Source organism: Cynocephalus volans, chromosome 4 (genome assembly GCF_027409185.1).
Source record: "Cynocephalus volans isolate mCynVol1 chromosome 4, mCynVol1.pri, whole genome shotgun sequence".
NCBI classification, from domain to species: Eukaryota; Metazoa; Chordata; class Mammalia; order Dermoptera; family Cynocephalidae; genus Cynocephalus; species Cynocephalus volans.
In genome coordinates, this window is record NC_084463.1 from 103,997,288 (window position 1) to 104,012,829 (window position 15,542).

The 15,542-nt window shown below is 35.7% G+C and overlaps 1 protein-coding gene across 1 annotated transcript; it reads left to right on the forward strand.

Moving 5' to 3' along the window:
* Nucleotides 1–10,297: 10,297 nt before the first annotated feature.
* LOC134375829 (olfactory receptor 52J3-like) lies at nt 10,298–11,233 on the forward strand. Its single transcript, XM_063094569.1, has one exon. The coding sequence runs from the start codon at nt 10,298–10,300 to the stop codon at nt 11,231–11,233; it is 936 nt and encodes a 311-aa protein (XP_062950639.1).
* The last annotated feature ends 4,309 nt before the right edge of the window (nt 11,234–15,542 follow it).

Here is a 15,542-nt window from a genome sequence, read left to right on the forward strand (position 1 = left end):
AGACTTTAATATAGAAGCTGCCCATTAAACTATGAATAACCACTTTTCATATGAGACTCTGGGCTTTCAATTCAATTGACTTAATAATAAAATTTTGAAGACCAAGCAATAAACTTTTGCATCATAAAACTTGTCACAGTGTTGTTGTTGTTTTTCAAATTTTAATTATTTTATCTTTTATAGACTGTTTTGTAGTAAAAATATAACAAGTATCTTTGTTCCTGAAAACCAGAATTAACAATTTATAACATTACACCCATCTCAGAGATAATGCATAATAAAACACATACAGCATTAAAGTTAAAATCACCCTTAACGCTGCTCCAATACAGTTTCTCTCTTATTTTCCAGAGGTAAAGTCTATCATTTGCTTTGCTGATATCACAGTGCAAGTTTTTAGTTCTACCACCATAGTATTTTTATTAGATCATTTTCATTAATTTATATAAATCAGAATACTTTCTGTTTTGTTTTATAACATTGAGTTTATTTAATTATTCAACTGTTAATAGATTTTCATGCCATTTTTATAATTAATTTTAATTTAGAAAATGTGCTGTACGTCCTTGCAGCATGTTTTATATTGTATGGTAATTTATTTAGGTTTTATATTTTAAAGTAGAATTATTAGGTATCTGGATTATAATCAATTAGAGTATATTTCTGCTTTCTTGATCTTTGTTTCCATTTAATATTTTCAAAATTTCACATAATCTAATAATTTCCTTTTTTCTAACTTTCATGCTTTCCATTATTTCATTTAGTTCCCCTTTTCAAAACCCTTTCCCCTAATGTTTGAAAATCACGTATTCTATACCTATTCTTTCACTGGATATTATTAAAATTTTTGCATTCCTGTTTTCACTTTCTGTTTTTGAGTACAATTAATTTGTAACTACTCTACTTTGAACAAAAAAAATATTAGCCCTCTTTTATCTTTTTCTGTTTTTCCTCTGCTTTCATCCCTTTTATGTTGTTATTGTTAAGTAGGTAATAAAGGATACCATAGTTTTGGACTAAGTTCCTGCCCTAGGCCCCCAAAGACCAGACTAAATATCAAATGGAGTCATCCCTGCTAAGTTTCATGTCACTTAGGTTGTGGTCTAATCTCCTGAAAAGTTTGGATGAAGAGATAACAGCCAATTTCTCACACAGGCCAATTTAAATCTTCAGTAGATATGATAATGAAGTTCCCTCTGCTTTAATCCTACACAAAGGAGTTAGTCTTAAGTAACCCTATGTTAACTAATGAGTTATTCTCCTATTGTTCTGTCTCCCTGTCTCCACCTTACAAGGAAAGTAACTTTGAAGTGACCAATATGAATTTTGTTTTTTGTTTCAGCTTTCTTCAGCCTTTTTTCTATGTATAAAAGCTTTGTTATTTGTAATAGATCTCAGAGTACTTCTCTGACTCTGTGTCAGATAGTGTTTCCTGAGTTGATTTTCCCATTTGGCTCCCTATAAAGTCTACAAAATTATTTCTGCCTCGAAAGCCTTAATTTCAGTTGACATTATTATCTGGAATTTTATTTCCAGACTAAAAAACAAGTACTAAATGACCTTTCCATTTCATAATATATACTTTTAAAAATGTATTTCAGCAAAAAATCTTCATGAATATATTCTTTCTCTGTGATGCACCCATTCTCTGGGTACATACAGTATTCCCCACCCCAGCCCTGCTGCCAACTACAATCCCCCTGTTCTGGTAGTAACTCATTCTGTTTTTATGTCTAATTATGTCTGATCTGCACTCTTATTTAAAATTACAAAAAAAATTAATACAATTTTAAAACAAATTTATATTCAATCAACTTCCTGAATTTATTATTTAGTTTTATTGTTTGGTTTTAGCAACTAGTGCTGTTAATGAGACAAATGATGCCAATCATTTTTTTTTTCACTCTTTTGAAAAGCTTTTTTTGTTGTTGTTCAGTGGAAGGAATGTTTATTTTTGTTGTTCTTAAATTTCATCATATTGAGTCTAGTTTTATAATTTTTAAAAATTATGTTTCGTATTCAGTTGGTTCTTACGTTATGAAACTCTGTCTCCATTGCTTTTGTTACCTAATCAAACCTGGGTCCCCTCACCTGATAACACAGCCGAGATGAATGTTGATCACCAGCTTTGCAGTGAAAGACAGCTGGCATTTACTGCAATGTGACAAGTAAGTAGAACAGGTAGCCAAGACTAAAGGCTTGAAATTCCTGATGGCTTACAAGCAAATGTTTTTATTGATAAAAGTTATGGATAGAGGCTTCGGGGTGCATGATCAGCTCTTGGACAGCTCTGATTGGTTGAAACTTGTGTAATCATAGGATATTCTTGAAATCTCAGTAATCATCACATGGCTCTGGTCCATCTGCTGTCTACATGACTGTGGTCAGCCAGGGGTCTCAGTTCTCCTCCACTTGTGTGTCTCCAAGTTCCTGGAAAATATCTTACAGATATGAATCAGACATGTTATCACTGGACCTTAAGGTAACAGAAATATTTTGTGACTCTGACACGTATGGTGGATTATTGTTAATCTACTATTCCTTTCTGTTTATTTGGTTCTTTGGCTTCTGTATGCATTTTTCTAGTTTAATGATAAGCTAGTGGTTTTAGATTTCCCAGTGCTTTGAGCCTTAAGGATTCCATTTTGTCTTAGAGGAAGGGAATCTGAGCAAGGCTCCCAGGAATGAGATGTTTGCTTGCTCTCACTTCTAGAAGCTTTTCAAATTTTATTTCTTTAACATTTTCTTCCCAACATTCTTACCATGTTTTTCTGTAAATATTTAAAAATAAAGCTTGAAATGCTTATCTTTTTTTCCATGTATTTTAGCTTTCTTTCCTTCCGTGACATTATCCATTTTACTGTGCTGATAAAAATATACCTTAAAACTCACAATTTTAATTTTCAGCATTTTATATTCTAATCTTCAGTTCCTCACTTATAATTATTTTTCAGCACTTTAATATTCTATGTGCAATCCTTTTTATAAAAACCTATACTTTCTTCATGGTTATAATTCTTTCTCTCTCTCTCACAAACACACACTTCTCTAAGGTTGCTAACTACATGTATTTTAAAATCTTGAATGGGGTCTAGTTAATTCCATTTTATAGATTATTGTGGCATATATATACATATGTATGTATATATATATGCATTTTTAAAAATGTTGTGAATAATCTTTGAACATTGGTGACTACTTACTGTGAGCTTTTCCTTGCCCTTGTAATTTTTTGTTAGACTCTTCAAAGACAGCCATTCTATGTTGGGATTTTTGGATTGCATAATATGAGACAGAGATTTTCATGTAACAAGCTTATGTAGATTTAGCGGTAGGTAGAATAATAAAACCCAAAAGATATCCTTGCTCTAATGCCTATAATCTGTGAATATGTTAAGTTTCATAGCAAACAGGAGTAAGGTTGAAGAGAGAATTAAGATTTCTAATTAACTGACTTTAAAATAGGGAAAGTATACTGGGTTACCCACATGGGCCTAATGCAAGCCCAAAAATCCTTAAAAGTGGACAATGGACACAGAAGGATCAGAGTCACAGAAGGACAGTTGATGACAGAGAAAGAGCAGAGTAATACCCTATGCGAAGCACTAAATCCTCCATTGCTTGTTTGGAAAATGGAGGAGTGGATATGAGTGAAGGAATGTGAGCAGGCTATAGAACCTGGCAAAAGCAACATAACAGATTCTTCCATAAAATCTTGATAGAGAAATAAGCCCTGCAAACATTTTGATTTTTAGCCCAGTGAGAAACATCAGCTTTCTAGCCAGCAGAATTATAAAACAGTAGATTTGTGTTGATTTAAGGCACAAAATTTCTGGTAACTTATTATAGTAACGTTAGAAAATGAATATATCTGTGCTCTCAATATCAACATGTTAGTGAAGTAGATGAAGGAAGAGAGAGAAAATGATTCTTGATGTAGAGTGTAGGGGCTGAATTAGTCCATTTCTGTTGCTTATAACAAAATACCTGAGACTGGGTGATTTATAAAGAAAATGAAATTTATTGCTTACAGTTTCTGAAGCTGGAAAGTCCAAAGTCCACCTGGTGGTGGCTAGAGTGTCCCAGGGGTCTTACATTGCAAGATGGTAGAAGCAGAGAGAGCAAGAGAGAGAAAGACAAACTCTCCTCTTCTTTTAAAGCCCTCAGAACCATGTCCGTGATCACCATTTTTAATCCATTCACTACCACACGGTCCTCCAATCCAATCAACTCTTCAAGGCTCTGCCTTTCAATTACCATAATAGGATTCCCACCCTCTTAACAGTCACAGTGGGGGCTAAAGGTCTAATACATAAAACTTGTGGGACACAATTCAAGCTTCAGTGAATTTTGGGGGGACATAATCCAATCCACTACAGGGGCCAAGGAAACCTGCCTCTTCACCTCTAAAGATTCACTAAAAATCACTGACACCTTCAGAGTAATATGAAGAAAGGAGATAACAAATTTTATTTTACCAAGCTAGGCAGGGACAATGCATTGAAGAATTTTAAGAGAGTGATAATCCAATAACCCAGTGGGGTACAGAAACCTATACCCCGTTCTTTATAGGGATGGGTAGAGAGGAGAAATGAGGACAATTCTTTTAAGGAACAGTAAATGATGGAACAAAATTTAAATGAGCCTGAGAAACAGATATTATCTTGTGAAAAGGTCTGTCCAGATGATGTTTCCTCTCAGTCTCTTCAGTTCTTCTGGAGGTTGATCATTTTTCTGATACTTGATGGGAATCCTAAGGAGGAGCGTCTTAAGACACTTAATTTTTTTTTTTTTTTTGGAAACAAGTTTTCTTAGTCAAAATAAGAAGTTCCTTGAGAAATTCTCTTCCTGTTGTTGGGTGAGAGGGGCAAGACCAGGTGAAAGGGACCTTGATTCTCAGGTATATTTCAGAGACCTTTTAATTTTCAAAGCACCCAAGATGCCAAAGTGCTATATTTTGTGGAATAGTTTTCCGTGTTTGCACAAGTGGTAAAAAAAAGCCCCCGCCAGACATATGGGGAGCTCTGGAGCTGGGATGACACTTTGCAGTTGTCTTGAATTGGGGTGAGTCAGGTAAACCTTTATACTGCTGCATGAAGCATTCATAGTGAGGGCTCCCCTGGAAGGCGGATTTGATTTCAGGCAAGGGAGCACTCATTAGCCAAGAGAAGAACCAAAGAGAGATTCAGTTAAGACTTCTGGGTCACATTCCCAGTAGTTTGTTAGTTGGAGGACTAAGTACTTCAGACCTGTAAGGGGGATATGAGTGGCACACGAGGGCATTCACCACCATATTCTTCTGGTGTATGGGTTTTATGTGGTAGAGATGCTACTGTGTAACTCCGTCCAGTTCTTTAGGAATTTGCCTATTGTTCTTCTTTGCCTCTGGTTTGAAAACCTCAAGAACTAGAGAAACATTCATATTCATCCCTGTATCTAAAATTTAGCTACTCCTTCTATTTGCAGGTGTATGCTAGACTGCTTACTCTTTTCCTCTAATGATTAGTCCTATTGATTTTGAAATTACATATATACTGTATGTGTGTGTGTGTGTCTGTGTGTATCTATATGAGGGGTCTTCAAAAAATTCATATAAAGATTCATGCTATGTTTTAAATACATTTTTCCATGAACTTTTGAAGTCCCCTCTTGTGTGTGTGTGCGTAAGTGTGTATACTGATTCACTTATTTTAATATTAATTGTAATATATCTAGAGCTGTGGGGTAAAATGACAATAGTTATGTTGACTGCCAATTTGTCAACAGAGACTATCACACTGTCTTTAAAAAGCAAGGAATAAGCAACTTTCTGGAATCTTCAAAATGTATGTTAAAACATAAAATAAGCTTAATGTTCAAAAGCAGAAAGAACAGGTAGTATAGTATATTGATTAAAAGCATAGATTTTGGAATCAGACATTTGGGTTCACATTCCACATTTGTTACTTACTAGATGAATACTTGGTAAAGTTAACAAAATTATCCGTGGCTCAAGGTTTCCATGTGTGTTTTGGGATTAAGCCTAGTATCTATCTCATAGAGTGTTTGTGAAGATTAAATAGGTTAACATGCAAATAACACTTTGAACATACCTTGCACATATTTCTTGTTCAATGACACATTAAATATGAGCTGTCCTTGTTGGAACAGTAGGATAAAAGCCTCTAGCATGAATATCTCACAGGAGAAAACTGGTTAAATATACATCTTTAGGACACTTTAAACTGTAAATAAATTTAAAAGAAAACCCTAATCTTACTTAATTTACCTAAAAATTAAGGAAAACTTTATTTCACCTTAAAACAAAGTAAAGATGCTAGTCTGAGTTCCTTATCATTAAGAAGTTGGTCTGATTTTTTGTCACCAAGATTTCAGAACTGACATGTGTGACTCCTTTAGATTCTGACACTGGCTCCTGTTAAAGTCCTGAGATGACTTTTTCTTTTTGACATCTGGCAGGCACAGGGATCAAACCCCAGATGACCCTGGTGTTGTCATCACCACACTCTAACTAACTGAGCTAACTGGCCAGCCCCTATTGTCCTGAGACTTCTATCAGCAACTCTTCATAGATGCTTCTGCATTCACAACCCACAGAAAAAGGGACATGCACTTGAATAATATTTGTCGGCTCATGTTCTAAAATTAACACTGATTGAACTAGCAGTTGCATGTTCATGAACATATAAATTCATATATGCATGGATTTTTAAACTTTTAGAGATTCAAATATAAGGCTTGTGTCATTTAGCTAGAAAGACAAAAGAGTCAGATTATGCAGTTAATTTCATGCTTTCAAGTCTGTGCTTTAGATCTTATACTCGACTGTTGTGGAATATACTATAAAGCATATGTACTTCACAGGGCCTGGTTTTCCAAAGCCTTACAGTTTCAAATATTGACCTTGCAAGGACAGGAAATTTCCCTTAGGCTATAAGTCTCTGTTGCAAGATAAGGATTGTGGCAAAGCAGGTTGTTGGCTCAAAGACAGACTAGTTACTGATTGTTGTGTAAAGATACTGAGAAAGTGCTGTTAAGAAGGAATATTTGCTAAGATCAAACTGTTGTTGATAGGACCACTTAATTGTCTACTGGAATGTCATCCGGCTTGTTTCACTGAAAGTTACCAGCCTATATTGTTAAACTATAACCCCAACTTTGCTCTATTCCTGTAACTTCCTGGTCTGGAAAATAAATGCAGGTAGAGAACTCTGATTCGACGTTAATTTCCCAAGGAAGGAATGCCTCTATCTTGAGGGTTCCAGGAGATTAACCACTTCGGGGTCTCTCACTGCTCAGAATAGATGGGCTTTGAGTAATCCTTTGCATTTCCATCACCTAGGGGAAGTGGGATGACAAAAGTAAGGGGCGAAGCAACACAAAGCAAAAGACTGTGTCAGTACATTGTTTAAGATGTCTGCTCAAGTGTGTAGTAAAGTGATAACAAAAATAATAAATATGAATGCATTTGAATGAAAAATGAGGAATAAAATATTTCAGATAAATGATAACATTCACACCCCATGTTATAGAATTAGTGGCATAACAGATTTTTCAGTATGGTTTGTATAGGTCCATGGTATACAAAGGTGCTAAATTCTATGATCACAAAAATTAAATTTTATTAATTTTTTAAATGTACCAATATTGTTTTAATTACATTACATTCACTACTTTATTGATTCCTTAACAATACTATATGCTCTGGACACTATTACTATCCTCAATTTTTCAGTTGAGAAACTGGGCCATAGAGATGATTAGTAAATCACTGAAGGCGACACAGTCAGTACATGAGAAATCCGGTGTGTGATCTGAAACAAACTAACTTCATGACTGGATAGTTTTAACACTCACTTATCCGTGTGGCCACTGGTAATATAGATATAAAACCTTGGCAGCTGACAACCATGGGACAGAAGACAGTGTGACCAAAGGCTCATGGATGTGTATCCACAGACTAATCTTTCAATGAACCTAGAAAACATGGTCAATGAAGGGGAATAGTGAGAGCTAAACCGGAAAATGGAATCTCCAATGCAAGGACACTATGTTTTAACTTAGGTACTTCATATGGATAAGGTATTATTTTATCCAGGAAAGAAAAATCCATAGAATTTGGCAGCAAAATTTCACTTAGAGGGAGATAAAGTGTATGTATCATTATGCCACATAAAAATGACAATATCTATGTGTTACTGCTCCTACATCTGAACCTCTCTTGTGTGTGTACTTTCGATCAACATCACTTTTCCTGGGCTTCCGTTTCCCTAAATCAGAGCTAAAACTTTAGTCAGCAACCTCAGAGGATTCAATCCCATGGTGTCATTTAGTGTGGAACACTGAATTAACTTATGTTCCCCAATGTTCTGAATAGGTAGAGCCTTCGTATAAAACCAGTCTCCTTGGATTGTACAAAAACAAAAGAGACTTAGAGCTATGCTGCTTGATATTCTCCTTGAGTCACTATTCCTTTGGCAGAAAGAAACATCACAGTTGAATTTTCTCCTGCTTTGGTATGCGTTATATTCAAATGAATAAGAGATGATCAAAGGTGAGTGATATTGCTGAGCTTTACATATATCATGTATTCCAATTACAGATTCGGGGGGAAAAAAATTCCTTGTAAGATTTAAATATAGACCTGGTATCCCTAAAATTATCTGGATGACTCAAGGAATTTAAAGATGTGTACAATATAATTGCATAGTTGATTTATAATTATATTTTGTGCATTTACTTCAGATTATAAAGAGTAAAATGAATAGCAACACTGTGAAAGTTTAAGGTGAGCAGTGCCAAAATATTGAGACTGCTCTTCTAGAGGTGACTCCAAGGTGGGCATCAGGGTGACCAGAGGGTTACTTCTTGGCCAATATCTGCTTCTAGGCAATGGCAATTAGCTGGACATTTCATTTCTGATAAATAAATAATTAAATAAATAAAAGGAAAACAACTAAGGGAATCATTGCACAGTGTGGGTGTTTCTCCCTTTCTTCTCTTACTCTCTCTCCTCTAACTTCAGAATGAAAATAACATTTATTTTGTATTTTTGCTGTGATATTTCCCACCTTGATATATTATCAGTAATATGGAGCTATATGAATAATAAAGCAGGAGTGTGTGCGACTTCATTCTGACCTTGAACCAGTGGGCCTCAAGTTAGAGACCCACAGGCAGCCTATTCAATTATTTGAGCTCATGAGTGCCCTGGTTGTTCTCCATCATTTGGAAGACATTGCAAGGGACCCTTCTCTATTTTCTTTTGATAGTCACAAAAAGTTGGTTGTTCTCTCTTCAATTAGACTGGGCTATTCCATAGTTTTGTGCCATTGAAAAATGCCTTCCCTAGGTCTATAACTACCTGAAACATCGAGGTTGTTCTCTACCCACCTTTCCAGTGACTTAATCAGGCAAAAGGGGAGAACCAGTATGTGCTAGTTCTGTAGCAGTAGTGAAATCAGTACATATTCACGAGGAGCTGATAGAGAGTGAGAGTGAAGGATGCCTTCAAATAGCACGAGAAACCATCACCACCATAACATCCCAAAATGAGTCCCCATAAAATGGGATTGGTCTTGGGAAAACAGAGACATCAGTGAAAATTTCCAGAAGGTTTATTATTCTCTCTCTGAGCTCTTTCACGTGTGGAGGTGTATGACCCAGCCTGTGACTGCTGCTGGGTGCATCTCAGAGCATTTGTGCTTTTGATTGTGATATCTGTATTTCTCATATTCTGATTCTGTCTTTTTGACAAGATTTAGGCTTGATCTCTGTTTTTTCTCTGTCAATAAATAATTAAAAAATTAATAGAAGAATTTTTATAGTTTCTGATACTGGAAGTTTCTCATTCATTTGTTCCTGTGGCTTTTCTTCCTCGACTCTCCGTCTCCTTTTTATTATGTCTGTGTTCCTCTCGCATATCTATCCTTCATTTTTCGTGTGTCACTCTTCAATCAGAGGATTTTCAAAGGATACAGGATATGTTAAATTATTCCATACTTAAATTAATATCAAGTGCTATATCTTAGAACTCTGCAATGGATTTGCTAATGAACCCTAAAAAATTAGCATGATTAAATTTTTTGAGACTGACCTTCTCAAATGACTGATTCAATTTAGATTGAAATGTACATTAACATGGATGTCCAAATAATAAACCTTTTCATTTTAGCTATGTACTTCTATACTGACCTAGTCATTTTCATTGCAACCTCTTATTCAATCTTCTCCTTCTCTCCCTTCCCTTGACTCCCTTCTAGGAGTGATGACTTCTCCTACACTGTCATTTGAAAGGATGTTTTCTCACAATGGGAGCACTTTTCACCCAGCCACATTTTTCCTCACTGGAATCCCAGGTCTGGAAAAATTTCATGTCTGGATATCTCTGCCTTTCTGCTCTGTTTACCTTGTGGCTTTGCTGGGCAACACCACAATTCTCGTAGTCATCAAGACAGAACAGACCCTCCAGGAGCCCATGTTCTACTTTCTGGCCATCCTTTCAATTATTGATTTGGCCCTTTCTACAAGCTCTGTGCCCCGCATGCTGGGAATCTTCTGGTTTGATGCTCACGAGATTAACTTTGGAGCTTGTGTGGCTCAGATGTTTTTAATCCATTCTTTTACAGGAATAGAAGGTGATGTCTTATTGGCGATGGCCTTTGACCGTTATATGGCCATTTGTATTCCACTACGCTACACGACCATCCTGACTTCCCGAGTGCTAATGGGCATTAGTATGTGCATTTTAATTCGCCCAGTCCTGTTGACACTTCCCATGATCTATCTCATCTACCGCCTACCCTTTTGTCAAGCTCATGTAATAGCTCATTCCTACTGTGAGCATATGGGCATTGCAAAAGTGTCCTGTGGAAACATCGGTATCAATGCTATCTATGGACTCTTTGTTGTCTCCCTCTTCCTTCTGAACTTGGTCCTTATTGGCATCTCATATGTTTACATTCTCCGTGCTGTCTTCCACCTCCCAACACAGGATGCTCGGCTAAAAGCCCTCAGCACTTGTGGCTCTCACGTTGGGGTCCTCTGTGTTTTCTATATCCCGTCAGTCTTCTCTTTCCTCACTCACCGCTTTGGACACAACATACCACGCTACGTTCACATTCTTATTGCCAATCTCTATGTGGTTATCCCACCTTCTCTCAACCCCATCATTTATGGCGTTAGAACTAAACAGATAAGAGAGCAAGTGCTCTCTTTGTTTATCAAAAAATAAAACTCTTACCATATTTATTTATCGAGGAATTTTTTTTTCTTTTAGAAATATTCATATGGTCTTGTCTTAATAAACATCTGTTTTTTTGCTTATTGGTCTTTGTTTGTGATACTAGTTTGTTTCTTCCTGCATGCTAAGAAATGAATTTTAAGACCTACAGAAACTTCATTGTATCTCAAGTTCAAAGACTAATGGACTCTCCTGGAAGAGATATCTTGGGAGAAAGCTGTGTTGCTTCTGCCTGCATGAGACTTTGATAGGACAAGGCTGCTTCTTTTCTGGAGAAAGAACATATTATACTGGCTCTCTTATTCTCTGGGATTCCAGCTATGTGGACATGGATATTTGATATTCTAAACTACTTATTTAAAGAATTCTTTGTTTCTTTCTTTTTAATTCATACATTCATTTATTTGTGCAGTTATTTGATTTTTTATTTAATTTATGTTCATTTTGTGTCTATTCTAATTTCTAATGACAAATCAACAAATCAAATTAACACAAATTCCTGCCATGTGGAACTTGCATAGTATGTTGTGCTCTTATTAAGTAAAATTTATGCGTTCAAAAAAATTATTGCCTAATCTGTAGCTTGATGTGAACTCATCTGCCAAATACATAAGACTTAGTGCAATGATCGCCACAATAAACATATAATTTCCGAACTTTTCCCTAGTAACGTGAATACTAACTTGTCCCTGATTGCCTCTCTGAATTCAGTGTGGACTTGTTATAATCTACTTAAGTATAGTTTTTCTATCTATGTGATATATGTTGGCCTTTGCTATCTAGTTTTGTTCTCTCACTGTCCATTTGACCCATAAATACTTCATCCCCAAATCCACAGCCTGTCCTCCTACACCCGTGATCTATATCTAGTTCTCCTGCAAACCTTAATATAGAAACGTCAGACTAAACTATAAAAGCCAGGTTTTACACGAGACTGAAGGCTTAATTGATTTAATAAGATTTCCAGAGACCAAACAACACCTTTTGTATCATCAAAGTTGTCACATCCACACACACACACACACACACACACACACACACACACACACACACACACACACACAGACACAGAGGCTGTTTTAAAAAAAAGAAACACACACACACACACACACAGACACACACAGGCTGTTTAAAAAAAAAAAAAACCAATTATCTTTTTTTCTGTGACTAAGAATTAACAACATTTTATATTGCTCTCACCTCAAAGATAATACCTGATAAAATACACATAGCATTAATATTAAAATCGCCTTTAACACTGCCTCAACAGATTTCTCTCTTATTTTTCCAGAGGCAAAGTCTGATACGTTCTTCTGATATGCTTTTCTGATATCACAGTACAATTTTTAGTTTTACAACCAATCAAGAGTATTTTTATGAGGTCATTTTTGTTTATTTATATAGATTAAAATACTGTTGTTTTATTTATGTGTTCATGTATTAATGAATATTTATATTATCATTATTTTTAAATTAGAAAATATGCTGCACATGCTTGTATATACTTCTTTGTACATTTTTTAGTTAATTTATCCAGGTTTTACACTTTGCAGTAGAATTTTTAGGTATCATTGGGCTGGCAGGTTACTCTCTTAGTAGAGCTTGGTGCTCATAACACCAAGGTCAAGGGTTCAGATCCCCATACTGGTCAGCCACCTAAAAAAACAACAAAAAAAGAGAGAATCACTAGGTACCAGGATTATAATTAATCAGAAGATATTTCTGCTTCTTGATCTTTGTTTTTAATTCACTTTAAAAATTTTACATTCTCTGTTACTTTTCTTTTTTCTCACTTTTATGCTTTCTGTTATTTCATTTAGTTTCCTTTTTCAAAACCTCCTCTCCAATGATGTTTGAAAGTTGCATATTCTATACCTCTTCTTCTAGTGAGTAATATTACAATTTTAACTTTCCTAATTTCACTCTTTGCTTTCTAATAAAACTAATTTGTAACTATCCTATGCTGAACTGTAGAGGCTAAGGGAAGAACTTCCTCTTCATCCCTAAAGTTTCACTAAAAATCGCTGACAAATTCATACTAACATGAAGAAAATGCATACTAAATTTTATTATTTTAACATGCTGTGAGAGGACAATGCACGGGGGAATCACAAGAGAGTAATTTCCCAATAATCTAATGGCATGCAGAGCTTATATTCCAGTGTTCAGTTCATAAGAGGGAGAGAGTGGGGAGATACAAGTCCCAGAACAATGGCCTGAGAGCAGGTGTCTCAGGAGATCTGGGGGAGGTGGCATCACTGGTAAAAGAAAGAAAGCAGAAGTTAAAGTTAAGCAAGGGTGGTCTTGTTATGCAGATGAAAGTATTTCAGGTAAACTAGGAGCCAAAGGAGGGCCTCAGAGGAAGCTGGCAGTTTGCACATAAAGACATAAATTTCCCTCTGTAAAAAAACAACCTTTTAGCTAGTCTTGATTTTCCAGTCTCCCTGACTTAGCTATCTTATAATATGTCAAAGAATTATATTTTGGGCCACAATATTTTGCTTTCCCACAGAACGAGCAAAAATATTAGCCCTCTCTTACCTTTTTCTGTTTTTCTTCTGTATCCATCTCTCTCATGTTGTTGATGAAACTAAACTTCTTCGACATATTTGGAGATGGCTGTTCAGAAGATGTGCAGACAGAAATAGCCTTGCTGAGCTGCTTTTTGTGGAAGAGACTTCATCTGTAGAGAAAAGTCTATGTTGGTGAAATAAATAGCTAGGCTTTCTCTGAGGCTCTCTTTCTTGCAGGATCTAGGAAAGAGTAACTCACGAGAGAAAGAGACTGAGTCTGACAGGGAAACATCTACCACAGTCTACCCTGTTGTTTCAGAAAGCTGTTTCCTGTGAGGTCTCAGCTGCACAATGCCTCAGTCCTTCCCTTTCCTCTCCCTTCCATAGCCGGTCTTGCCATGTTCCAACCCCCTTTTCTTTCTGTAAACTCAGGATGATATAAGAACTTCAGCCATCTGGCCCTTTTTTGGAGTTTTCACACTTTGTATGACACCTGTGCACAGGTGTGCACATAATAAAATTTGTTATGGTTTAATTTTTTTCTGTTAATCTATCAGTTTGTTTTATAGACTCGAATTATCGAACCTTCAGGGGAAAAAATGAAACTCTCCTATGTTGTCATCTGGAATCTAATTTCCACATTTAAAAATAAAAACATTTTAAATGACTATTTTTATTTGCTCATGTATATTTTTAATAACTTATTTTTCTAACAAGTCTTCAAGAATACTTTTTGTCCTTAGATTCATCCAACCTCATGGAGAATGTCTCGTATTCCCCACCCCAGCCCCGCTGCAGGCCACAGCAATCCCTTTTTCACAGCCAATTGCCCGTTGCTCTGGTAATAATTGGTTACAATTTAATGTATACACATATCTTCATTTGCCCTCATAATTCAATAATAGAACAAACATTTATAGGATTTTTGAACAAAGTTTTATTACATCAGCTCTCTGAATTTTTGGTTAACTCTTTTGTTCCTAGCAACCAGTGCTATTAATGAGACAAATGATACAAGGCATTTTTTTCACTTCTGAAGGATTTTTTTTCTCTGCTCTTTGGAAAGCATCTTGATGTTCTGAAATTTCATCATATTGAGTCTAGATTTATAATTTGAAAGAAAATAATGTTCAGTATTCAGTAAGGCCTTACATTCTGAAATTCTATGCATCCATTACTTCTAAGAGTTTTTCAATCTGAAGAAAAGGAAAATATTTTAACCCAAAATATAACTCTTCGACTTAGTTCAAGATGTATCTTAACAACCAAAAAAAAAAAAAAGCTACTCTGAACAGGTCACTTACATTATAGTGCCTTGAGAGATCTGGGATAAGTCAGTAATCACATCCACAATGATAACTCCAACAATCAGGGTTCAGCCCTTTACCGGCCCACTGCAATAAATAAATAAATAAATAAATAAATAAAGAGAGAATCACAAAGGCAAAGAATACTTTATCATAAAACCATTTTTACTTAGAAGCAGAGTTAATGGCACCAACAAACCATAAAATAACCTAGAATACTTCTTATTACCCTTACCCTAGCTCCTAACATGTAGGATATAACCTAGTAACAATCCCAAATCTACAAGTCATGTACAACCAATAGAAAAACTGATAAAGTGATTAGGCGGGGCTTTCTTTCTCTCTCCTTTGCCCTTCCCCCTTCTTGTGATTATAAAAAACTAAGTGCTGCTGGCCTCTTCAGAATGCATTTCTCAGGCGAGCTGACTATCTTATCTGTTTCCCAGGTTGCCACCATCTCCTTGACACGACACATTCTTG

What these genes read in the sequence shown, in the direction of transcription:
- LOC134375829 (XM_063094569.1), top strand. Translation starts at nt 10,298, where the DNA reads ATGTTTTCTCACAATGGGAGCACTTTTCACCCAGCCACATTTTTCCTC.